Below are 27,771 nucleotides of genomic sequence, written 5' to 3'. Positions count from 1 at the left end.
CCAAGACTAAAGGGATGCTAAAGTCAATAAAATTCTGTAAAATAATCTTCCAGCACAGAATGGCACTTTTGAATGATCTTATGCAACACAGCGAAGTACATGAATTGCAATGGGTAGAATGATGGACTGAGCAAAGAAAATATGTATTCACAATGAGACTTGAGGCAGACAAATTATTAGTCAAAAGGCATCTTATGTGGTAATTTTAATACTTAAAAAAGGTAACAACTTTAAAAGCCCTCTACTTCACATTTTAGGTAAGAGCTCTCACTTCTCTTAATATTAATCAGTATCTCTAGAGTAAACTCCTCATTATATTGAGTTGAAGAAACACAAGTCAGTTGAACCGCTCTTCTGGCAGATGCTTGAGGGAGTGTAGTCAAATTTCTGCTTCACTGAGCTTACAAATCTTCAGGTGAGGATGTTACTGCTTCAGACTCTGTATTTTGCTTTGCCATGATCATTGATAACACATATGTGCTGAAAAAAATATAACACTGATTGCAACAGCATAGTTGATTACATTATTAATTATTAATGAATTGTTCTGAAATATTTTTTCTTGACCTATCTAGTGATCTTGTAATTACCCCTTCCTTTCCAGAGACTTGGAATTGAATTTTGATTTCACTTTCTAGCTACAGCAAGTTTTCCCACTTGCAACTCCCAGTTTTGGGTCCATCCCTGGGAGTACCACAGGAAGCAAAGGCAAGGCTTGCACCTTTTTTCCATCATTATCTCGCTGAGAAAAGGGGCAGGCAACATAGCAGTAGAAGTCCAAATCTGTCTGAACCGAAGCTGCGTTTCACTTTTTACTGCTGCCTCTGCACATACTGGGAATGGTGGACCTGTGAAGTCCTAGGCTCACAGAAGACGGAAGTGTAGCAGAGGTATGACTTCTGCTCTTAGGGGGAAGAGATGGAAGGAACCGTTCACAGCGCTGAGCAGTGACTCCTTTGGATTACTGGAGGTTTTGCAGGGAGTTCTACACTCACTGAAAGGATCCCAACCATGACATTAAGGCCCCAGGGAGGAGGCAAATTATGGGGTATTTAAGACACCCTGGCAAAGTAAAACAGTGATTTTTTTTTTTAACTATCTTTTTTAAAGAAACTTACGTTTAGATCTCTGAAGTGCTCGTTGTAGTCTAAGGCATAACCTACCACAAATAAATCTGGAATTTCAAATCCGTAATCTGTATTGAGACAAATAACAAACACCATCAATACAAGATCAGTGGCAATTATATAGCCCTTAAATTCATGTGTTGGTTCTCTGACAAGCAAACTATAGATATATGTAGTCAATAGAGGTTATGTTACTTTTGAGTCTGAGACATCAAGGTCAGTAGTAGCCCTATAACCAGTTCCTGCTTATAGACTATTTGTGACAGAGATGTGAATAGTCAGTGGAGAGTAGGAGAGTTGTGTACAATTATCACTGGCACAACAGACACAGTGCAGAAGGAAGCCAAAATCAGAGCTGAAAAATTCTGCCTATGTTTGGAAGTTCCATTGGTATATGTGTGTGATGACAACTGTCCAGTATCACACTACTGAGGAAAAAAATGCACAATTTTAAATCAGAAGTAACTTTCAGAGATTTACATACTTTCTCCTGAGAATAGCAAAAACTATTTTGCATATTATGCTACCAAAACATGTCAAATGCTTCTTAAATTAAAGCCCCAACCTTAAGAAGACTCATGCACACGCTTAACAAAGTAAATGCATGCAGTCTAGCTGATTCATACAACTCACACACTTGAAGCTAAGCATAGGCACACTTTTTGAGTGTGAAGGTCTGTGCAGTATCTGCACTATATAAAACAAGTTAGACTCTTTCCAAATTGTTCACTAAGTAACTAGAGAAAAACATAACCTTATGGACACAAAAATAGGTCAACATAAAAAATTTTACAGGTATTCAAGTAAGGAATTTATTCAATTCTAAAACTGTGGGTAATTAATAGACACTTTGGAGTAATAAATTTGGGTAAGTGAGGAAATGACACAGCACTGTCAGTGATTTACAAGAGAGATGTCTGATGTTTTATAAAATTCATCACTGTATGAATAAACAAGGATAAAATCTGTTTCATTTTACAAGTTATTACATAAAAATGTTAAGCTACCCTTCATGAAGTAATTTTATTGTATTTTTTGTATGTTTAACATTAGTGAATCCAGTCAAATATATGCTTTAATTCACTGGATTAAATTCTAAATGTTAAAAATACCACTGTATAGAAAGTTGTACAACAAAATGTTTGGGACACAGTTCAGATTATTGGGCTACAACCGCAGGGCCATGCCCAACATTGAGTAACTTTTGCTTCATAAAGTTTCCCCTCTCTCCCACATCCCAAATCAAGACCCTTCATGCTGCCTCCTGGTACTCACCTGCCTACTCTCCTTCTACCCTCCTCCCCAGCTCAGCTGACCAGAGCCTTCTTCAGTAGCAAATACTGGTCGATCTCTTCTAGATGGATCTATTCTTTTCAGTATTTAGCCACATACCTGTTATTACATCATTTTTTCTAGTAAGTCTAAAATGACAATAGCTTGGTATAGCTCCATTTATGGCTTCATCATAGCACAGTACAAGTACCAATAATTCAGATAGAAGTGGTGCTGGTGTGACATAAACAGAGAAGCAGGAGGATGTTTAAAAAGCCCAATTTATCTTTTGCTTTTTGGGGGTGGGATTTAATTACAATACCATTGTTTACCCTTTAAACAATAATACTTTTCAAAAAACATAATAAGAAGTGTTATTCTGTTATAAAAATGTAAAACTTGTGAATAACTAGGTCACAATAAAAGACCTTTGATGTTCAGATGGAATCCTCCAGCTCCTCCAAAGAGATGCAATGAGAAAGGAAAAGGATGAAATGGACTTTCTCTTCTACACAGTTTGTCAGAGACAGAAGATAAAGCACTCACCTTACATGGATAAAATTAAACCCTTTCATAACTTCCCTATAAAGTTAGCACTCTGCAGAAAACAGCAGACTATAAGGAGGCTAGGCTTTCCAAACCACAGTTACACAAATCTTTCCATTGCATCCCATAGTCCCATTGACAACTGGTATTTTACAATGCTTCTAGCAGTCCACAGAATGATATGAAAGGCAAGTGGTAGAATAATGGTAACTTCTTGTATTGTCATGTACAGGTTTTCACACCACCACTTACAATCTGGTCTGTACCCATCAGGCTGAGATGTTCTTTTCACCAACAAACTGTAATTAAAAACAAAATAAAACCCATGTAAATCTAGCTATTTACCTGAATAACATGCATAAAAACTATTCCCTTTATCAAAAAACTTCCGAGCCATGCGAATCACTGTTCTTGTTCTGCTTCTCCTCCCAACAAAGTCCTGATGGCAGGGAAGAGATGGGTGTGTTCCCCTTCAAAGTCCATCAGTGCCAGTCTTGAAATGGCTGAAGGGTCATTGCCACTGCAGAACAATACAAAAGTATTTCCTCTCCTTTCCTCCACCCTCCTCTTAGTGACTCAGGCAGCTCCTCTGCTGAGCTCCCCATGCAATACTGCAGCATTGAATTAAAGCAGGATCTCGGAAAGGGAACCTCCACTGGAAAATATGTTGGGCTAGACTAATTAATTACCAAGTCTTGTGATCCTTTTACTCACCTTGCCACTTTAATCATTTTTGGCTTGTATTTTTCTATATTATTAAGCAGAACCTTCATAGTCCTTCCAGTTCCAACAATATCCTTACAAAACATGAAAAACAGAGTAAGTAAAAAACAAAGGAAAGCTGAAAAGAGGAAATCTGGACAATGACTGAGCAGTTCCACCTTCTTATTTTGTGGAAATGATGTATTTTTCCCAGTGTATTGTGAGCCACATCCAAAAAAGGTTATAACTGAGCTCACACTCTTTGAAGCAAGCACTTGCTACTCATAAAATAATCAATTAAAGGACTGTCCACTTCCTCTGGAAAATAGCTACATTTCTACTACTTGGGATGTAACACGGGACTGGAGATGACTTCACTGGGCACTGCAAGGACGCAGGGATCAGACTTTTCATATTATGCTCAAGACGACAGTATGTCAACATCTCTCCACGTCAGGGCTAAATCTGCCCTATTTGTTGCTTTAGTAGTCCAGTACAAATGAGTAGTCTCCAGAGCTGCTGCACCCAACCTGATCTGAATGAAAGCAGTAGATACCTGGCTACAAAACTGACCGTGACATGGAGAGCAGCTGTTGATCCTGAACTCTGTGGGTGTGGATTTTTCATCAGCAACACCTTGTCTCTGCTCCCCAGCTATCTAGTACCATTAATAAAATTTGCTGCAGATGTTTTCCATTTCTGTTACAGCAGTTAGCATTAGCAAATACGGAGCTCCTAGAAGCTCTTCATGTAACCAGCCATCTCTGTGGCTGATGACATTTTTTCCCTCCTTTGCTAAGAAAAGACATTCCAACATTTATACATTTCCTTCATTACACTGTCCAGCTTACTTCCCACACAAGCAGACTGGGCCTGAAATGCCAGTCAGATCCTGACATGCTCCCTAACCATCCCAGTTGCTTTTCCAACATTTTAAGAGAATCACCTACATTAATTAAGAGAGCATTTGCAGCACCCAGGAGGTGACACATTCTTTTCCTCTACAACTGAACACTGTTGATTTACATCAGCAACATATCTGTGACGGGTCCTCCCCAGGGGACACTGCAGAATGCAATGCTAACGAGCAGGAGTCACGGGGACTTGAGAGAATGACTGGACATTCTCAACCAGCGTGTGAACATCCCTGAAGTTGTAAAGCATGTTCAGGGCTATGCTACTATTTCAAACTCAGGCAACTGAGAAGTGCAGGGCACGACTGCAGTTGATTCATTGTCCTCCAAGGAACAGAACAACTTGCAGAACAGGAGTTGATGAAACCATAGAAAGAACAAATCAAATGACACAGAAACAAAGACTCCTAGGTATCACAAGGCAGAATACCAATCAGAGCGGCAGCAATGTAGTTTGATCCACCATGCAACTGCAAAAAGACTGAGAGGTCATTAAGCAAATCAACCCCTCTCCCTCTTCACCACCTCCCAGCTAAAGAAATGTAAACACAGACGGGTTTTAGAAAGTGAAGACACAATCACAACTTGACTATGTGACTTTATCTAAGTACAATATGACATAAGCACCCAACTTACCTCCACAATTAGAACATTCTGAAAGAAACAAACAAAAAGAAATACAATTACACAATATTCACAAACTAAAAGAAACAAATGTTTGAAAAAGTGAAATCAAGATAGGTCCATATGCACGTACAACACGGTAGGACATAAGGAGTTTCCTGTTTCATTTTTGTGCCCTGAAAAAGAGACAGCCATAAAAGCAAGCCCTGCAGTCAGGGGCTACAACTTTATTCATCTCTATCTAGATTATCCTCTTTGTGCAAGAATGGATGTAGCTTCAGAAAATAAAATTAGATTGAAGAAATCCAAATGGGATGAGCTTCACTTCATTCCAGTGCATCTAGACGTGTACTACAGCGTTCCCTGTCGTTCACTAAAATACTATTTCCAATGTTAATAGGAGACTACAGCAATAATGTCCTTACTCTGAAATAAAGGCTCTTCCTCCCTCCTCAGACCCCCAGAAACCTCACAGTAAAGGATTACAGGCCAAGTTATACCACCCATTCTCATACTGTGAAGCACCCTCTTTCTCTTCAAATACTGCTGCTGAAATCAGTAGTATTACTTGAAGAGGAGTGGTCCAGTCAAGAGCAGTGATGTCAAGCCTTATGACAGCATGATCACACAGGCTGATCTTTTTGCTGAAATGGTTCATCACTGTTCCAGGAATCACAATACTAAGGTGACTTCTGTTATTCTATTAAAAGCAATAATAAGAGGTAATGTCCTTATTAGAAGAAATAAGAGTCTATTTATTAGTGGGAATTACCATATGCACGTTCAAAAGGATGGACTCTTACAATCTTTTATTAAGATCTACTTTCTGAGGTGAAACGTGCAATAGCAAGAGGAAAGTTATTTCACAAATACGGGTATCTATCTGTCTATCTATCCATCTTACATGCATGTGCACATTGTACGTCCTGGAAAACCTTGAGACGGATAGTTTCATATCCATGCAGTATTCACCATACTAGCTTATATTCCACCTTCCTTCTGTATCAGGCTTGTTGGCTTTGCTACATGCATAACGTAGAGACTGTCTAACTTCCTTTTCCATCACAGAATCCCATGGCTGAGAGTTCTGAGAAAGACTCAAACACGATGGAGAAAAGAGTGTGTGAAGGGACTGCGCTCATAAACAGCACACCTTTGACAGTTCCATTAACTGATACGTAAATCTTTTTTTAATCTTCAAAACAGAAATTATTAATATGAATTATCCATATTTATATTCATACTGCAGTTCCTCCTAACAATCACAGTGCTTGGTAGGGAGACATAGCATGCTTCATGCATCAACCACTGCAGAAACATGTTACCACACACTGTATTATACCTGGATGCTTCTGAAATGGCAAAACACTTGGTAAAGGTGTGGAGGGAACTCCCCGTAGTAGTTCAGCAGATGTCAGCAATGGAGATATCACTTAAGAAAGCCACTAATTTAGACCGAGCTTCAGTGGAATGTGTATTAATCTTGGAGGGTGGCTCCGTTTTGGTGTTTTCATAACAGGTTTCACTGGTGGTTATCCTGCTTGGCACTCCTGACTTTCAACCTCTTAGCTGCTGACACAAACAATTCTGGATCTCAAAGACCTAGTCCTGTGGAGGTAAAAAGTCAAAGGCCTCTTAACAACAAAAGTCCAAAGACGCCCCGCCTCTAGAAATGTCTTCCTTCAAGAAAGAATGGAAGTATGTTAGTCCTCTAGATAAGATGAAGCGACCAAAACCATGTTCAGGAGAAGCTTATGACAGTGTGCAGGGACACATTTTCTTGAAGGAAGCCATTTGGATCCAAAAAGGGTTTGGCTTTCATCTGGCTTCCTGGATGAAGTCATAACTAGGAAAAACACCTCCAAAGACTAGCCCAGGACACCTAGTTCTGAGGCATAAGCAAATCACTTGATTCAGTCAGTGAACATCTGAAGATTATGTGCAGGAGTAATGGCTTAACCATCCCCCAGGGAACTTGCACAGCTGGCGATAGATGTAAATATTTATGTCTGTGTATATATACATACACACACACACATATATTTATGTGATACATAGAGAGAGCAGAAGACTTGACAAGGAAAGAACCTCACCAGAACTAAAGACAGAAATGAACTCTTTTAGTACCAACAAACAGTCCAGGGTGACTGTGAGTGGCACCTGGTAGGAAAGGCTGACCTGACAACATCAGCCTGACATCCTGACCCATTCTGCCAGTTTTGTGCATCTCTTGCTGCTCTTCATACCGTTGACAAGAACTTTCCTACCAAAGGAAAAGCACAGGTCTTCTAGTGACAAGACCTATCCAGCAGCTATGGCATAAGATGGGACATACCAAAACTGACATGGCAGAGGGCTGCAAAGTCCTGCGTTAGCAGACTGTGTCAGGGTGCAGCAAAGGCTGGTTGCTCCCTGAGCGAAAGGTAGACGTGAGCTGAGTGCAGCAACACAGCCAGCGGTGCAGGGGCCTCGCCAGCCAGTGCCCAGCCCCATAGTGCCCCAGCGAGGGGAGCAGGCAGACCTGACACTTGTTCAACCAAGAGTGTATATCATCAGGCAAGTTCATGCTGATGAGGCAGATCTGAGGTCAAGCTGAGATGTCAATCCACAGGTTGGGATGGGGTCCAGTGAGAGTAACCATGAGCAAACACAGCCCACTTATCTCCAGGCAGGTCCATAGTGATGAGACAGGTCCAAGGTTAAATTGGGAAATCAGTCTGTGAGTTAGGGTCTGGATCAATGTCTGTAGTAACGTACAGGCATGGCTGTAGCTGAGCTGAAGATACAGCATAGCTCAGGCATAGACAAAAGCCCAGGGTTGAGCTGAACTAGGGCTCCTGTACCCACAGGTGTAGGTAGGGGCCCAAGTCACACAGGTCATGGCCAGTAAGGCCTATTAGTGCACACAGGGCCATGACAGAAAAACATAGTCCTATCATGAGCAGCAATAGGGATTCTCTTGCTTACTCACAAGTGGAAATCATAAAATGTTGCTATTTATTTGACCTGAACTTCTTTTGCAGTGGACATAGAAAAAGCTTTATTTTTCTCTCTTAACTTCTTCTATATTTGAAGACAGACGTACTTCCTCAGTTCCTCTTCTTCAGAGTAAACACCCCCTATATTTAACATTTTCTCAGAAGCTCTATTTACTAGCTTTCTGATCATTCTTTTGTTCTCCTCTGGAACCTGTCCAGGTGGTCAGAATCCTTCTCCAGTTGTGGTACCCCAAACCAGACAGAAACCTTTTCCAGTGTCGAGAAGAATAAAAGAACCACTTTGTATGCTTTACAAATAATCCTCCTTTCTATATATTCCAGCACAACAGTTACATCTTTTATAAAGGTACACTGTTGTCTCGTGCAACTTGTGATTCCCCTATCATCTCCAGTCCAGAACTGTCGCTTAGTCAGTCCTTCCTCACTTGTGTTTATGCAAAAGATTACTTCTATGTAAACACAGAAAGTTAGTATTCATCTTTATTGTCATTACATGTCATCCTTTGAACCAAATTCTTAAAATAATTTCTTAAGTTCATAATACTATCTTGTAGTATTTTTGCAGGTAGTATCACTAGCATTAAATGCTAATTCCATCTTTTAAATCATGATCTAAATATTGTCTGGTCCCTGGGGAACATTCTTTAATGCATCCAGTCTGACAGTGAAGCATAATTAACTGTTTCTTGAGAACAGCTTTCCAACCAGTTATACATCCCTCTAATAGAAATTTAATCTTGTCTACATTTCCTTATCACAAATGACTCATATGAAAGAAAGAAGATTAACATGGATCCAGACATGCCTGAAGAGTTTGTCTGGCCACAAGAGCGATAGTCACCTGCACATGACTTCAGCTGAAGTGTAAGATCTCATATTTATTGACTAACTTGAGAAGGAATGATATTGGTGGACCCTGAAATCATCTAACCAGCATTCTGTTATTCTTGCCTCTTCTCCTCAGAGTCAAGGAGTCCAACAATTGCAAATGATTTGCATTCGGAGATTTGGTCCTTTGCAATTCCCTTTAATCAGGCAGTTGTCAAGGTCAGGAAACACAGATTCTCTGTTTTGTATTAAGCACATTCTCATTATTTCCAAAATACTGATGAGGATTTTCTGTGCTATGGAGAAATCCTGTATGTAAGGACTTAGTAGTGGAAAAGCCACTATAAAATACTTAGATATGAAAACATTTCGTATATATAAATAAGCAGGCATCCTGATCGTTGAGAGTGATACATTAATCCCTGTTTTGATTAGGCAAGGTTACTGTGACTAAAGTCATCATACTTAACTTTTGCTTATGACTGAAGGCATTCAAAATGGTTTGCCATCCTCTGGTACCAGAAACCATCTCCTACAAAACGACATGATGTGCTGGGAAACTGACTGTAATGCTGCCTATCCCCTACCTTTCTCCTGTTGAAGCAGGCTACTGGTAGAAGGGTTCCAGAAAAGGGATGGCACAGCAAAGCAGTAGAGGAACAAACTGTCAAGAAATGTTTTGAGACACAGTATCCAAGACTAGGTAGTGGCGGTGTGTAACTAAAACTGGCTGAAATAGATTAGTTTATCTTTGAGCAGATGGATAGAAGAAGATAAAAGAAAAATGCAATGGATACGGCAAATTGGTATATTATTGGTAATGTCACCACCATCCTAAATGCACAGCTGGCTGCATCCAGCACATCTTGGAAAAGGTCACAGTTATGTGAAAGACCTTATTCAGCTTCATCATGAAATCCGCCTGAGAGCTGGTGGGCAGGAGAGTGGTAAAACTCATCAGCTTGTGGTCCTACAGCTACAGCAGTAGCTGGACAAATGACAGGAAGCTAAAGGATGCTGAAGAAAAGATCTTTTTCCAAGTATATATGTTTGAAGCTCCTGTACCATGTAGATCAAGACTGTTTTGTCCTTTCAGATATATCTGAGGCAACTGCAGAGGAGGAAACCACAGAACAAGAAAAGTAATACGGCCTTCTGGCATGCATTTGATATTTTCTGTCTATTTCTGGAGTTTGGAACAGGAAATAAGAATATTTACTGACATGTTGACTAGATTGAAGATGGCTTAATTTCTGAGTAGAGCCATCTTCGCCAATACAATCTGTGAAGTACATCCAGAAATCTAATAAGGGTGCTCTTATATCTTACAGTGAGACACAGAGAACAGTCTGTTTTTTAAAATATGTCCTGGAAAGATTTCTTATATAGTCCAAATGAAGAAGGGGTGGTGGCTCAACTCTCAGAGACTGAAACACCTTTCTACTGAGTCGTTGCAAGAGAATCAGCAGCTTTCAGTGCCGATGGATCAGAGGGGTGGCTGGGACCTGATAAATACGGATGACTCTGATTCATCCTGTTTACAGCTGTTTCTACCAGGTAGCTGGCAGGAAGTAGGCTAGCGCAATATAGAATCATAGAATCACAGAATATCTCAAGTTGGAAGGGACCCATAAGGATCATCGAGTCCAACTCCCTGCTCCTTGTAAGACTACCTAAAACTAAATCATATGACTAAAAGCGTTGTCCAGGTGCTCCCTGAACTCTGACAGGCTTAGTGCCATGATCAGTTCCCTGGGGAGCCTGTTCCAGTGACCAACCACCCTCTCAGTGAAGAACCTTTTCCTAATGTCCAATCTGAACTTCCCCTCACGCAGCTTCATTCCATTTCCTCATGTCCTATCGCTGGTCACCAGAGAGAGGAGATCAGCACCTCTCCTTCTGCTGCCCCACTTGAGGAAGCTGTAGACTGCGATGAGGTCACCCCTCAGCCTTCTCTTCTCCAAGCTGAACAAACCAAGTGACCTCAGCCACTCTTCGTAAGTCTTGCCCTTGAGACCTTTCACTATCTTGGTTGCCCTCGTCTGGACAGTCTCTAATAGTTTGATGTCCTTCTTGCATTGAGGCACCCAAAACTCCACACAGTACACACCAGTGCAGTGTACAGTGGGACAATCACCTCCCTCAACTGGCTAGCTATGCTGTGCTTGATGTACCCAAGGACACAGTTGGCCCTTTTGGCTGTCAGGGCACAGTGTTGACTCATATTCAACTTGCCATCAACGCAAACCCCCAGGTCTCTTTCTGCAGGGCTGCTCTCCAGCCTCTCATCTCCCAGTTTGTATGTATAACCAGGATTACCCCGTCCCAGGTGAAGAATCCAGCACTTGCTCTTGTTAAATTTCACATGGTTGGTGACTGCCCAGCTCTCTAGCTTATCCAGATCTCTCTGTAAGGCCTCTCTGCCCTTGTGGGAGTCCACAGGTCCTCCTGGTTTAGTGTCATTAGCAAACTTACCTAATGTACATTCAAATCCCGCATCCAGATAATTTATAAAAACACTAAAAAGCACTGGCCCTAAAATTATACTCTAACTGTGGTTTTAAATGCAAAGGGGTGTTGTGCAGTATAAAATTCTCCACTTTTGAGGGATCAGGGTGCACATGACTTGTGACTCTGCACATGGACATTTGCACTGAGCAGAAATAGTATTTGTGGTGTGAACTGGATCTACACAAAAATAAAATTTGTGCTCTCATATCCTTTTTAGACAGCAGTAGAAATGGTTCATAGCAGCATGTCTTGGGACATCTGGAAAAAGCAGGAGATTTTTGACAATATTAGTACTATGTAAAATGAAGAAGAAATAATTTCTAATCCCTGCATTCCATGTGAATTTGTCTCTCATGTTAAAGAGACACATTTTCACTTTTATAATAAATTTCAATGTATCTGTGAATTAAAAAAATTTTAACAATGGACTGGAAACCTGCAAAAAACAAAAAACTGTAGTTTACTGCTTCTCAAAGCCATGTGAGCTTATACAAAAAAGTAGGTTGTTATTATAATACATGTAAGAAAAATCATACTTGTAATAAGCTGAAAAATACTCTGGCACTGAGTCAATACATTTCTATTGTTTACCTTCCCACAGGCCATTAATAAATGGAACAATGTCAGCTAACAAGACCAAGCAGAGTAATGAGATCATGTATGCCTCCTGCCTGACAGTAGTACTATGGAAAACATTTTTTACCTTCCTGGAAAAGAATAACTATTTTTTCTAGATTTTGATTTAATGTTCTATTTAGGAGACTGATTTCAAAGGAGAAATTGCTATGAAATAGCAGTGCTTTGAAATTAGCACTGAATAAGAGTCTGAGGAAAAGGCTGTCTTTGAATTAACATAAAATGTAAAATTTTAACATGATAAAATGCTAAGTTGCAAATTTAGAAAGGGGGAGTATTTCCTGGAAAGTAGAAACTCTACTTAAGTAATCAAATAAACAATCATACTTAATGCAATACTACAGCTATGAGGACAAACACAGCCCTTGCATGTATAGCAAGAAAATACCCAAAGAGGGTATTTCATCCTTAAATGTGTTAGCATAAAATCAGTAGAATAACATGCACACACATTTTTTTAAAAAAGCTGTTAAAAAGAAACAGAAAGAACACAAGACTGAGAAAAGAAGAATTATTTCAGACCTGGAAAAACCACCTTACAGTGAAGTAAGGTTTGTAGCAGGAAGTAATAGCTTTTATTTAATTAACAGCCCAGTCCGCAGTGGGAGAACATTTTTCACATAAGAACTTTGACCTTTCAGCCCACAACCTCAAAGAGACCACAAAATACCTTCAACAGCTGAGCCTGGGAACAAAAATTCAGAACTGCTGTATGCACTAGAAGTCGTGGACTCAACAAAATACTGGCTTTATGGCACATTACAATCTTCCACTGCAGCTGACCTCCAACTCATTTATCAGTGTTCCACAGCTGATAATTTGCTCTCTTATTTTAGCTCAGAGGAATTCTTAACATTTTTATCTGCCCCTTTGGTCACAGGGCAGGTGATCATGTAGGACAATCACTTTTTTCTCCCAAAATGTCTGATTAACACATTAGGTTAAAATTAAGAATTTCTCCCAATCTGTACATAGCTTGAAGTTTGCTGATTCTGTTCAGACCAACAGAAGGATCTGCATGCTTGAAATTTTGTTTCTTCCAACTATATCAATTGCCTAGTATTAATTTCTTGTTATTAATTCTACCTTCAAACCTCATCTCATTTACATCCTACAGTATGCCAGTACTTTACAGCAGGCTCCCAATGTATTAGTATCTAAAAGAAGCTTAAGTAATGACTGGATGATAGGCAAATATGCAACCATATGGCAATATAAATTTGAAATTCACATATACTAACACTTCATCAAGATGTTAGAAAATAATATAAAAGACTTTTGAGAAATCAGACATCTAAGTAGGAGCTTTCTACAGGGTTCGTGAATGTGTGATTTTAATCTTTTCTGCTGGGCTGATCCACATCTTACGGCATTCCTGAAACAACAGATATCATATCTCAGAAACATTATTTTTTCAGATACTCAATTTGATCAGTGTCAGCTGCTGATGGAAGCAACTTGGTGTGTTAAAAGTCTATGTATACAGACTCCTGCTACTTAAAAGTCCGTAAAGCTGGTTCAGTATCTCCAAGAGTTAACAGAGTGAGGGACATAATGGAGGGCATGATGATATGCTCTGATGTTTTGTTCTTAGAGAGCATTGTGCTGAATACTGTACACGCACGTGTTCTACTTGCACCCATCTTTATAGCATGCTTCTGTTGTGCAAAAGAAGTAGAGCAAATTACCATAGTCAATCTGAAGGTAATGCAGGAATGGGTCACTGTCTCCATTCTCTTTTTGAAGGAAAAAGTAAAATTTCCTGGTCATCTGGAATTGGAAGAGGATTTTCTGGACACAGGAAAAATCAACAGAATTATGAACAAGTACGATGTAGAAGCAGGTAGACAGTGAGTGAGCAGAGCCCATGTGAAAATTGCTATAGGAAGGCTGGCAAGTTTTCTTTGTACTTTCCTTCCTCCAGAACAACAACAACAAAAAGAAAATAATGATGAGGAGTAGAACAGATTACCTAAGAAGGAAGTGCAAAGAAAAGTGATTGACTTTGGGGAAGAAAAAAAAAATAGTGTCTTTTGCTGTGGAAAAAGCAGTTATGGATGGCAACTGTCAGAAAAGTAGACAGTATAAAATCTAATTAAAAAAAATGCCGAACAACAAAAGTGTCTAAAGATGGCAGTTGAGGTATTGAAGATGCAGAATGCTTCAAGACACATAAAATCAACCTTTGAAAAGATTAAAAAGGCAAGGCTGCATGTCTGATAGGACTACAATAAGATGTAGAGATGAGTGAGGGACATGACTATTGCAGAAGTGTATAGCGGATTTTGTATACCTTTACCGTTATATAAATAGTCTCTTGTGTACATAATGTTCTAAAGAGAATGCCATTATTTTTTCTGCAAATTTATGGGCGTTATTCCAGAAAGGAATGCATATAGGGAGAGAAAGCACAACATAAGTCAAGGCAGTCAATACTGAAGGAGAAAAAATAATAAATATAGAACCAACAGAATTGTGAGAAATAAACTTGGAACGGTGAAGGAGAGAATAATATGTATATTAAATCTAGAGAATAAATCTTTGTGTTACACAGGTGCCACATGTATGGTTTATTAAATTCTGAAATGCTAACAAATTTTGGAGTGTACTAGAGAAACAGCTTTCAGAACTGTTATTAGAACCTATCACATGCAGAGAAAATGGTTCAGTAAAATAAAAGAAGAAGTGAGAGGCATAAGGAAAGAAAGTGAGATTGTATTGTGTTCCTGCAACATTTTCCCAATTGACAAGTGGGGCAAGAAAATGGTAGACAGTGGATAAATCGATTTACTCGAGACATATAAAGGAGGTTTGGAGATTTTATAGCACAAATCCTGCCAGAAGGAACTGAGGAGTGCTGCATGGTAGATAACTTCCTCTAAGTGAAACCTCTTTTTGATAAGAGCTGATCAGTCGTTTTAGGAGACCATCAGAGTAGTGATGGAGTGTTCAAACTAACGCAATGAAGTGCAGACATTATACAAGACATTCACTTTATTTTTTTCTTGATCGCTATTTATTACCTTATATACTTCTCTGAAAATGCTAAAACCACTCACTGGCTGTCAACAAGATGTACTTAGTATGAATAAAGGGAATAGTCCTTCATAAAGAACATAAGCATTGATCCATATTACAGGCAGATGGAATATCAGAAATTCACTGGCTCCACAATTGTATCATACTAACTACATAACTACTCTGGTTTAATTAGAAGTTCTTATTAACCTAACAAATAAGAATGATTCATTTTGTTCACATTCTATGTTATGTAGAAATAGTGATAATGACAAAAATATATGGATTTAATTTTGACATCAAATACATTATACAACTATAATAAGTATTTAATTGTAAAATCATATAAACTCCAAGTTTATGATTTTGTCTAACTTGTCTCATTTAAAAGGAGACCAGTCAAAGTGGTATAGGAGCTTTTTAGAAAGGTTACAGGACATATTACATATGGAGTGATATACAGAATGATTCCTGTCAGTAGAAACTTTGGACTACGTAACCAGGTCCAAAGCTCTTGGGACAAAATATACACGCATACAAGTGTAAGAGATAAATGGCAGTGGTAACTCACAACTCTGGTACAGCTGAATCTACTGAAGTTTCTAGATGTTTTAAAATTTACTTTGTTTAAATGCCACAAATACTTTAAAATATGTTATGAATTTTACAGTATTACACAGTATGATTACAGTATTAATACTAAACAGGGTTATATTATTTGTTCTTTCACCTCATCTACATACTTTTTCATAGCCATCTAGCTTTGAAACAGTGCCTCTAACTGGACACTTATTAATTATCTCCCTGTTTTCAAAATTTATTCCTCTTTACAAACATTAATGATAATTTTTACCCAAATGAGCATTTCAGCTTTAAAGTAATTGAAAACTAAGCAGCTACTTAACTATGAAAACAGCTACTGAGAAATTTTATGTTCACCATTTACACCATTAAAGGAGAGATTTTGAAATTATACTTTTTCTGCATAGAAATTAATAGTTACATAGAAATGAATAGTTACAAAGCATTAGAGTCTTAAGCTATATGAGGACTCATTCTTCAAGCACCTTTATTCATGACTCATGCCATGGAAATCTTCATTCTTGCCTCTGTGACCTTCTTCACAGAAGAAGAATTTCAGATTATGGATGATTTTTTTCAGGTAACAGTTTGGGTCTGTACGCTAACTCTCCTCTCTCTCAGAATATTTCTCTTTTTCATGGTTTGTATCACTATACATTTTTCCCAGGCTTATATTTTTATAAACAAAAGAATATTGTAGAGAAGTACAAAGGAAATATTCTTCCTTCTGAAGAGCTATTATCCTTAACAGCCTCTTTTTAATTAGCTTTTAAAATTTTTTGCTTTCTTTAAGCTTTCTCAGAAAAAAAAACATTGTTATAGAACAGCATGTTCATGAATATACTTAGTAATGTTTTTTTCCAATAATAAGTAACGCATGGAAATGATTTAGTTGTTCACCAAGATTATAGGCTAGCCGAGGTTCCAGGTATTATTACTTAATGAAGAGCACTTTAAGATCAAAATCTCAGAATCTTCTGTCTGCAGGTTTCAAAACTGTTTAAGCTATTGATGCTTCTGAACTTTACAGAAACTTAGTGGAACTTCCATTCTGAACCCACACTGGCACTTTTGAAAACAACCTCCATGATCACTAGATTAACCTGGCATATTAATTTTTCAATATAATTACAATCTTTTCTTAATAAGTACTCCAAGCAGGCAGAAGAAGCACCCAGCTCGCTTAAAAGCAGAGAAGCTGAATTCTATCAGTAAGTCTTCCACTAATTCACTCAGTGACTTAGAATGGTTACTAAAGCCAGCAGTTTTAAAAGCCAGCAGTTAAACTAAGGTACTAAAAAACATTTCAAGGAAAGATTTACATTGACTGTAGGAGGCTCTGAATCAGTCTGCAAATGGTTGATTAGTAAAATGTGCTGAATGCTTGCACTAATTGCTTAAGTCAATAACAGATGGAGGAGTTGGCATCCGTGGACATAAGGCCACTCCTTCATATACCCAACTTCAGACGTGTAAGTATGAACATTTGAACTCAAGCTTTGTGTCCCAGCTTTTCAATCCGTAAAATAAGTCTTAAGGAAACCCCATTCTCATGTGTTATAGTGAAAATGCTATTTAATTATTCATACATCAGCTGTGTCACAGAAAACCACACATACAAACAACAGCCAAACATGCACATTTCAGCAAGTCTGTCCCCCCAGCAGTCCCAGCCCTCCCTTCCTGCTCCGCTTCAGCCTCTCCACAACCAACTTCCAGCACTGGGCTCCCTTCCTGATCAGCAACCACCTTTGTTCCCAAACCAGCCATTTCATGCCTACCCAAGATCCCAGCCTCCTTACCCAGCAGTCTTAAACTATATTGCTGTTTAGTCTTCTCCCCAAGTATCTCCTAGCCTCCCAAATGCCAAAATTTATGTCCTATTCCATACCTGGGAACAGGAGGGCTGTGCCAATGAGAAAAAGGTCACTGGGATTTTCAGTACAAAAAACCAATTTAATTCATTTTTGGAAAGAGCAGAACTACTTTGGGTGAAATTTTTCTTCTCTCTCATACACATGTGGACACACACAAATACACAAAGTCCTGAGAAAGAAAATAATGTTTTGCCCCAGTGAATTCAGATGATACTAGAAAGATTATATCTGGAAAAGATCACAGAATCACAGAATCATTAAGGTTGGAAAAGACCTGTAATAGATATTAATAACTGAAACCATTCATGGAGAAAATTTGGGATTGGAAGATGGGGAAGGGGAACTGGGCTTGGATGCTTAGAAAGTGTCTGGACTATCTGGGAAAGAGACATGGTAGTTAAGATGAATAGGTGCACTGCCAGTTCTGCCTGTGAGGTGGAGAAACATATGCAAAATCATCATAGAAAAACAGGTAGCTCCAGTGTTGGAATATAAGAAAGTAGCAAATGAATTAATATTTTCCAAGAGCATGATTAATGCTCTAGTAACAATTTGGAAACAAACACCCAGCAGAAGTATTTAGAAGTGCAAATTGAGGACATACGTATCACTAAAATATGCGGAGTATAAGAGCATTTTTTTCATATGAGTTCTAGTTGCATCAAAACCTATTTAATATTAATGAAATATTTAAAGTTAAGTTTTTCTCTTCTTTTTCTTGTGTGCTATAGTACAACAAAACAAATGCGTTTGCTAGTGCTACACTTGAGTGCTTTGAAGAAACTATTATTTAGTGCCAGCTAATAAAAGAATAACTGCACGTACAGTACAAATAACAAGATAAGTATTATGTTGCCTTAATGCATAAGTAAAGAATCCATTTCTGACCATTTTCCACATAGACCATTTGCCTAATGAAATCAGCCTTACCTCCTCTTCAAAGTACTGCTTTGTGTTACCATGGTTGGATGAAAATAGCCTTTTCACTGACTCAAACCACTCTCTTTCATTACCACAATGTTCAAGCACAGTGCAAAGCAAATTCAGTCATACAGCCAGCCTGATGCTGAAGTAAAAAAAATCACATTTGATTATCTGAGCAAAAGGTTCCACAACTGAACTTTGTACAGTAGGCAAAATTATATTAAACTCCTCATACACTGAATTCAACAGGGATACTTAATGTGCAGTTTGCTTGTATGCACCCACCAAGGACAGAAAAAACAAGGCTCCAGGACATAAACAAGCTAAGGGGAAGCGTTCCAGCACAAATTTTGCCCACAATCACACTGATGGTATGTGTATAACTATTGGGAAATCCCTATGCTAGGATGGAGGGGCTACATCCTGGGCATCTGCAACCTGAAAGCAATGGCATCGCAGCAATTTAATAGAGATTAATAAATTTCTTTGATTCCAATATTAGTATCTGACAGTCCATGTGCAAAAGTATACAGCTTTTCTCAAGTGTTTTTAGTTTATGTATTTTCTTTCTTAAATTTAAAATTAACAAACCTTCCCAGTCAGCTTTGAAAGATCATCTCCTCCCATTATCTGCATATCTTGCATAGACTGATCATTCTGAAAGAAAAAAGACAAAACTTTGAAATCGGATCTAACTGTATAAAATAGAAGTATAAACATGTTAACTTTTTTTTTTTTTTTTTGATCTTTCACAGTCTTGGTTACCAATATTTTCTAATGCTCATTAGTATTGGTGTATGACAAAGCCACACTCTCACTTGTTCCTGTGGCTTTTATCATCTACTGTTTGTATTTAGGCTAACATCAAGCTTCAGGCTTTACTGAGCTAGAAAAAGTTGCCTCTTTCTTTTTAAAATAAATAATGTTCCCTTGCTTGCTATTTCGTAATATGACAAGTGTTGAGTAACGTGTTTGTCCCTTTCATAACGGGAAGACAGAAGCATCTTAACACTTGACCAGACACCTGTAAGCCCATTCTTTTTTTTTGGAACAGTCTTTAGAAACACAGGCAAAATGTGCTTACATCTGTCATGCACACAGAGAACTCAGCTATTTTTGAAGAAATTCACTCAGTATTTTTTGGGGGTGAAAAAAGTTTTGCAAAAATTATCACTTGTTATCAAGAAGCTAGTTTCAGTGTCCCATACAGTTGCAAGAGTTTTGTTTTTGCTTTTTCAACTAACTCAAAGATAAAATCCTTGAGGTCAATTCCGTAAAATAAAGTACTACCAATCAGGTTGAACTAAACGCAACAAATGCTTTGATTTTCCTATTGGAAAAGTTATTAAAAAAAAAAAAATTCAGTAAAAATTCTTTTTTTGATAGATTTGTTTCACACACATTTCTAGCTGAAATTTGTTCTGATGGAAAATTCTCAACCAGCTCTAGTTCAAATTCATTATCAGCAGCATGCAAAGTTAAGATCACATAAGGGGGACATACAGAAGCCCTACTTTTAAGGGAAGACAAAAGAGGCCTTAAAGAAGGTAGCAGATTAAAAAACACACTATCACGGCCAGGCTATATAAATTTTCCAGAGAAAGCAAGAGCAAAACTAAGTATAGCTAATGTGGGTTTTTTGCCAAATTGGTGCATGTGCTAGTCTAATATCCCTACCCATAGGAAGACAGCATTAGTCCAATTTTAACAATGGCTGCAGTACTATAATGTGACACTAGTTTTCTAGTAACATCAGGAAGCTTTATCATTACAAACAACTGACAAAAATGCAATACTTGAGTGCTCTGAAGTCAAATGTTTTTCCATGACTAAATAATGGGACAGCAGGAGTTATGAGGTAGGTGAGGATTTACTGGGCTAAGGGGTTTATAGCTCTTCTTCTTCCCCTCAAAAAGCAGCACCAGCAAAGGTAGTACGCACACGCCTGCCATGCGGCACGGTTACAGCTGCATGCCTGTGCAGATGGAAATGGCATCTGCCCACGCTCACAGCCCAGGTGGCAGAAGTCCAGGGACTTCCAAGGCACCTTTGCAGCCACTTGATTACAAGCAAACTGACAATCCCAGGAACTATTCGTGGTCTCCAGGGGAATGGATTGTTTAAATTAATACAGCCTTCCTGAGTAACTGTAAGTAAAGGTTGCAGAATTGCCCAGATGACAATTTCTCCTGGTCTGCATACTGCATACCCACCAAAAGGCTCCCCTTTTACTCTGACTCCACTCACCAAAAAACTCTCACACCACAGCTTTGTAAGAGGTCCTTAGCAGTCGTTGCCTTAAAAGACAGGTTTTAGACCCGCCTTCACTTTTTCTGCACCGGATCTAGGAGCTTTAGATCCTTCTCATGCTGCTCCGATTTGTTTCCTGGGAAACAGAGCTAGAGCAGGAATGAAGGTTACATCCCATATGTTTTCTAATACAAGTTTCAAAACTTCTCTTATTTTTGTAAAGAAAAACAGAAAGAAAAAAAACAACAAAGCAAGCAACTGACTCCTCAGAAGATTATTTTAAAACTAAATAAAAAGTGGAGATAGAGAAGATTTTATGTTCAGACTTAAAAGCATAAGCCTTTTGTTGTAGAGCAAGACAGGTCACTCTTCAAAAGTCAGGGACATATTCAGGTCAAGACTATAAAAAGCAGATAGTTGCTAATAGCTATCACGGCATATGTAACCAAGGCAGTGACAAAATATTTTTTCAATTCCAAATGAGAAAGACTGGAATTTCAGTAACAACCAATACACAGGACTCACTTAAGGGACACTTTGCCCTTAGTTGCTAGCTGAAAAAGAGGAAAAAAAAAAAAGAAAACAGTGAGGTGCAATGATTAATGAATTTATTTATTTTGAACTAAAAAAAAATCTCTTTCAGCAGTCTTCACAGCAGCACTGTTTCCTTTGCATTTCACATTTCTGGCTCCAGCTGAAAGGAAGATGCTGAAATAGCATCTTCATTGCTGGCAAGCAAACACAAAAGCCATTGAGAGCTGGGGGATCAGAGCATACCGTCAATCTGCATATTCACACATTGGCTGTTGTGACACAACCACACACAATTACAAAAATCCTCGTATTCTGACTGGAGAACGATCGCTGTCAGAGGACAGGGCTGAGTATTCACTGTGCCTAAAAACCATAGAGAAAAATGGAGCTCAGAACCCTCCAGCCAAGGTGCTTTCAAGAAGTTTAAAGAAATTACTTGCATCACGCAGTACAGCAATTCTATTGCAAAAAAAAAATCCAGATAATTGATTTTAATGCCATTTATAACTATCTATACGTTCATCAATTAACTCATATTGTAAAATACCTGCCTGCCGAACAGCAAGACTCAATACCACAATGTCACATTACCATAATCATAATGTTCATATAGATAATGTGCAGACTATGGTTGCCATAGGAACCTCTCAATGCTCTTTTCTGAGTTCTCAGTTTATAATCTCAAACCGCACTAAACGTTAAGTAGAAAGTACAATAAATGTCAGGACAGAAAAAAAAAATTGGTACTGTTTCATTCAGTACCAATTACTGTCAATTCAGAACTGTTTGTTCAATTCTCATGGTCTCAAGTCATTCAGAGCTTCTTTTTTCCTTTGGGCGTTGTTCCATACCTTGACAAAGTTGATATGATTGAGTCTCTACGACTTCTTATAAATGCAGAGACATGAATTAAAGGTTCACTTTCCATCTCCCAAAGTTCCTCATTACCTGCTTTCTAACATCCATAAACCCTATCAACACTATTTTTGCTGTTAAATGCTTGACACTAAATATAATGTCCCAGATAGAGACATAGCAAAATCACAGTACGTTTTGGTTAATGCAGCATAACATTTATTGCAGTGGTTTCTAACAAGACATGATGCATTTTGTCACATCCAAAGCTATATTTTCTGCATTTCTGTTTTTTTTCTGTTTAATAAATCGCATTTTCCAGGATAAATCTCAATTTCTTTGTTTTTACTTGGTATGTTGTGCTTTTTCACCTGTTTGTAGCAGGTGAAAACAGCATGTTTTATAATCTTATTTCTCTCAGACCTTGTCAATATACATTTTCAGACCCTACGAATACTTGATGAATGAAAGCAGGAATACTGCTATTTCCACCTCTATTTTTCATGGTATGCAAGAGAAAACTTTGACTTTCTATGTTGATTGGAAGTATGCATATTTAAATTCCATCTATACTAAGTCATGTCTTTTGAACTGGGTGGGGCACAGAATTATTACATCTCTTTTACATCTCCTGAGATGAACACTTGGACATAGTTCAAGTTACAAGTGAAATGAGTTGGGTGGTCTCAGGAAAATTTATTATAAACAGCATTGCTCATATGAAAATTGCACTAAACTGTGAACATCTGTTACTCTTCTAAAGAAACAGAATCTGAAGTACATTAATACTGGGCTCACTGAAACAAAGATTCTTTAATCATGGCAAAAAAAGTAGCTCTGACATAACAGTTTAAATGCGTAACTAAATCATGAAATATGGACACCAGGTCATTACCACACTTCTAGTTACTATAGTCTGCACAGTTCATATGGAATTTCTTGGAAAAAATGTGATTACCTTTCTCTCCCAAAATTCATCAGGGAAACTCTCAACAAAGAAGGATGTGACCATCAGACCTGTTCTACTTTGCTTTCTGCCACTTGGGTAACACAACAGATCTGCCAACCTGAGGATTCCCATGAGGACAGCTCTCTCACTTTGCACCACCATCCCATCTCCTACAACTGGGTTTTCCAGGAAGGTTTTGACCAAGGAGAAGTGATTGACAGACCATGACTTTCAGTTGTCCCTTGGAACTTCAAGCTGTTGAATATACAGCATCTCTAAGGCTTCCCTTACCCTTCCCTAATGGCCAAGTGAAATGGTTAGGACAGAATTACTGCCTGTGAGGTTTCTGACTTATACCCACAACCAGCAGAGTTTGAAAAGCAAGAATCAAGCACCACTTCACCCATAGGTTTGATGCAACATGTCCACTAAAGCAGAGTAGAGTTCAGTCTCCACATTTACTTTGGCCTCACCTTTTTATTTTCCATTAAGACTGTCATTAACTGCACATGATCCATGGGGGTGACCCCTGACTTGAAATGTCTTCATTAAAGACAGGATTACTCTGTTCCTAATTTAGGTATCTGAAGGTTAAGACATCTAAATCTATGTATCCTGGGCTCCCTTCATAATCAATGGAGAACACAAGATAGATCACGTAAATCATCTAATTCACCATGTGGGAAATCTACGTCAAATAACTTACACCTAGACAACTAACTGTGAGAAATCTGAAATTAGGTGAGATGAATCCCAGCTTAAGAGATGAGGTCAATACTTTCTTCCTAAAAACCTCACTGAGCACTCAGAAAGAAATGATTTTCAATCACATTTACCCCAGGCACATAACAAGCAATGACCTTGACTATTTCCATTAGTAACATCCTGAACTATCCACTTAGGCTCTGTCTCACACAAACGTTTAACACAATTCCCCTTGGAACCACTCCAGGGTAATTTGCTTGCATGTTTACTCAAAGGTTCCATTTTAATCTAGGTGAAATATATTTGAGGAGAGATTTCAAAAGAATCAACCAATCTAATATTTCTTCCAACTTACGTCACGCAAAAAATATTAGCAACCAGTCTTTGCAGATTTTTTGCAAAAATATTACACCGGATGATTAATAGCACTCTACACTCTAAAATTCTTGGAGCAGAAATATAAATTTACCTATAGGGTTTACCCACTGAATAATGAAAACAATTGGATTTCATGGGGGGGGGGGGGTTCATGATCATCAAGAATGGAGTCTTAATGAGCCTCAATAAAACAGTAACTTGCTTTTGATACTGGATAGGCTTTTGAAACTGGGTAGGCTACACTAACAGTGATTTTGAAGGTGATCTGAACAGCTACACTAACAGTGATTTTGAAGGTGATCTGAACAGCCACATTTTGAATGGCAGTGAGGGAAAAAGGTGGCTGGTATTAAAGCCAAAGAGGAGATGACAATTACCAAGGTAATGAATGATGAGGATTTGAACAAAATTCTCAGTAAAGAATACAGTAAAGAAAAGCTGAGGCTTTGAAACATCACATGGACACAATTAACTTATGAAATGAGTTGACTTATGACACGGCTATAATACACTGCTGCAACAGAAACTGAAAATTACAGAAAACCCAAGCAGAACTGTATACACTGGCATACAAATTAACACATATTACAGACACATTTTTCAGTTGAGAAAAACCATAACACTCAGATAAAAGCAGAGCAGATATGACAAGAAATTACTTTCCAGTTAATATCTTTCAAAAATGAAATCACAGAAGCAATACCTGTCACACAACTTTCAAATAGAAAATTATTACTTCTATGTGACTTAGCTGCAGCAAACTGATTCATAATATAACCAAGCTTTCTGCATTTAAAAAAATAGCATTGCAGAAATTAATTGCAGGTATTGACAGAGTTTAGATAGATGTATCTGCAATTATAAAGACTTCTGCTTTGAAATTATATACTGTTCAATAATTATAATATTTTTTGCTACATGACCATGTTCTACCATCTCAGTCATGAACATAATAATTAAAATGAAAATTTTTATGTTCTAGTTTGGATGCTGTCACCGTAGTATGAAACTTACTTGCTTTGCAGCCTGCCTCCTGAGAAGTACTTCAATATATGAATATGTTGGTCAGGGAAATGTCAGTATGGCATCTACATCATCTGTTAACCTATTTTGACTACTGAGTAAAGCCAAACTTACATATAGGCTATGAAATTATCCTCAGTATATCAGCAGAAGTAAGAAGAACATCCGTGGAGTGGTAATACTTAAGATGCTGTACTTACAAGCAACATACTCTTGATCTGATACCATTTTGTGATTCTTCTCTAACAAGAAACAGCTAAGAACAAAGGACCTCAAGAGCGCAGGTCAGAACACAAGACTGTCATGGTTTTCATAGCAGACAACTACAAGGACTATCCAGGCTTAAGTAGCAACATTCAGAGGACAACTAGTAAGTATTGTTAAGCTGGAGACTTGTGCAAATGAGTGGGAATGATAGGGATCGCTTCCCAGTAAAGACTGGAAAGCATGCCTTCCCTTCCCCAGAATCAAATGTATACCAAAGGGCAGACTGCAACCTCCAGGGCACACCCACATTCAAAATAATCAAGTGCCAGGTCACTGATACATTTGTAGGAGGTGCTTTGAATGCCTTACAAACAAGCCAACAATGCTGAACCAACTGGAAATCAAACACAGCAAACTTGCATGCACCCATTGTCAGAACATCACCTATCCCACAGGGACAGTAAAGGCACATTTGCACTGAAACACTGACAGTTTCATGTATCTCTGTTAGCTTTAAAGCTGAGGCTACGATGCTTTCCTGAGCTGCTTAGTAACCACACCACTGACTATAATGGGCTGAGATCTGTCTTATTGCTATTGCCAGCATAACCTGAGATAGTAAATTTTAAACTGGTATAGGTATATCTATCTGAGCTCCAGACATATTTTACATCTCTATGGTTAGATCTACAGTATAACTAATTTGAAGATTTCACTTATTTTTTATTCTTTTTCTTCCCTGTTTTTATTCCTTAACAAAAAATTCCATCGCACAGGTTTGGAAGTGCTTCAAATTCAGGCTAGTCTATCCAGTTCCAAGGAAGGCCAGAGTTCTGCAATGAGGAAGTTGGCTTTGGACAGAGAAACACAAACAACGAACCTACTGACAGCAAGGTATTCCTTATCAGCTGACCTGTGGTAACACATGTGTATGTTTCTTCCCTGCTGTAAAAGCAAGGCAGATCATTCAGCTTAAACAACTCTCAGGGCAACAGTAAGTTATTAAACTTAATAAATTGGATTGTTTACAATCATCTGTTCACACATTGAGTAATTTCTGGTGTACCAGGACCCCTGCGTGCCTGCTCTGTATTTAATCCAAAGATGGTAAGGTATCTTGAAATAGATACTTGAAAATTCATCCCCTATAGGAATTGCTTCCATGGAGATTCTCTGGTATCTAATGAAGCATAAACTGCCATTGAAGCTTCTCCCTTTCTGGTCAAGGCAGTTGGAATTGACCTCTGTTGTGTGTACTCTCAGACATCAACAAAAGTGAACTCACATGCAATGTTAATGCAGTTAACACAGGTTAATACAGATTATACCTGCAACTAAGAACATATTTGCTAGGGGCAAGTATTAAAAGCTGTAAATTCTTTACACTCTTTTGCTGGAAGCATATGTTCAACACTATATTTCCACCTATTAATAAGTAAGTTCTGTAGAAATACAGAATAAAGATATTTCAAATATTTTCAAATAAAGAAAATTTTCTAAAAACATGACTGCATACATTACCTACCCCTGTAGTTTTATTGCGAGTAAAGCTTTCCTTAAAATCTCTAAAGAGAGATACGATTTCAGTTTTACTGGCATAAACGTGAAGTAACTCTACAGGAAAAGGGCCAAACTGTTGTAAATTGCAGCAGAATTTAGACCCGTTAACTTGGCTAAGAAGGATTATAGACAATAAATTATTTCATATTTTCCTTTCTGGTTTAGCAATTAAGTTTTATATATTTGCTTGGTATTGGTTCAGTGGGTTATTTTGTTTAAGAATGAGGCAGTAAGATTGCAGCACCACATATAATCGTATGGGAGAAACAACACCTGTACACTTAAAAAGATCATCAAGAACTGAAATCAAGAACATGTGATACCAAATATTTTGAATCGTATATAAATCAGAAACACTATCTATCTTCAAAACTCAGGCTAGTTCCCACAGAGTGTAGTCTGAGGTTTCCTTGTACTGTAACTTCTTTTAATTCTGTAAAATAACATTTAAAACATAGAAATAAAATCTGCGTATGTTCCAGGATGATAAAAGGTACTCACAATTTCACAGGGCTGTTTGCTCCTGTGAGGTGAGGTTCATAAGTTGTCTCCAGAGATGGGAGGCAAATAATATTTAAAACTTACAAAAGAACAATTTAGCTCCAGAACTGCCATAACCCTACTCAGGAACTCATTTTGAACTGCCAGGAGGTATTACTAAGGGTGTCCACCTTTTGTGATAATAAAGTAATAAAAGCCCACACTCATGGAATAGGAGACTTGGGTTTCTTTTCTTCCTCAGCTCACAGA

General features: G+C 38.1%; 1 protein-coding gene across 2 annotated transcripts in view; it reads right to left on the bottom strand.

The window, feature by feature from the left end:
• Positions 1–427: 427 nt before the first annotated feature.
• Positions 428–27,771, bottom strand: part of PRTFDC1 (phosphoribosyl transferase domain containing 1) — a 45,520-nt gene continuing 18,176 nt past the window's right edge. The window contains exons 4-9 of one of the 2 annotated variants that reach the window (XM_059818877.1): positions 19,152–19,217; positions 5,198–5,215; positions 3,660–3,742; positions 3,198–3,244; positions 1,119–1,195; positions 428–480 (exon numbers count right to left, since the gene is read on the bottom strand). In XM_059818877.1, coding sequence (XP_059674860.1) covers positions 433–480; positions 1,119–1,195; positions 3,198–3,244; positions 3,660–3,742; positions 5,198–5,215; positions 19,152–19,217 — 339 coding nt within the window. In that variant the 3' untranslated portion in view covers positions 428–432. Of the gene's footprint in view, positions 481–1,118; positions 1,196–3,045; positions 3,245–3,659; positions 3,743–5,197; positions 5,216–19,151; positions 19,218–27,771 lie in introns of those variants that run through there. The other variant, XM_059818876.1, reaches the window with a different exon arrangement.

Source organism: Gavia stellata, chromosome 6, assembly GCF_030936135.1.
Source record: "Gavia stellata isolate bGavSte3 chromosome 6, bGavSte3.hap2, whole genome shotgun sequence".
Taxonomy (NCBI): domain Eukaryota; kingdom Metazoa; phylum Chordata; class Aves; order Gaviiformes; family Gaviidae; genus Gavia; species Gavia stellata.
Note: the sequence above shows the minus strand (reverse complement) of the source record. Positions and strands in the feature narration are given on the sequence as shown.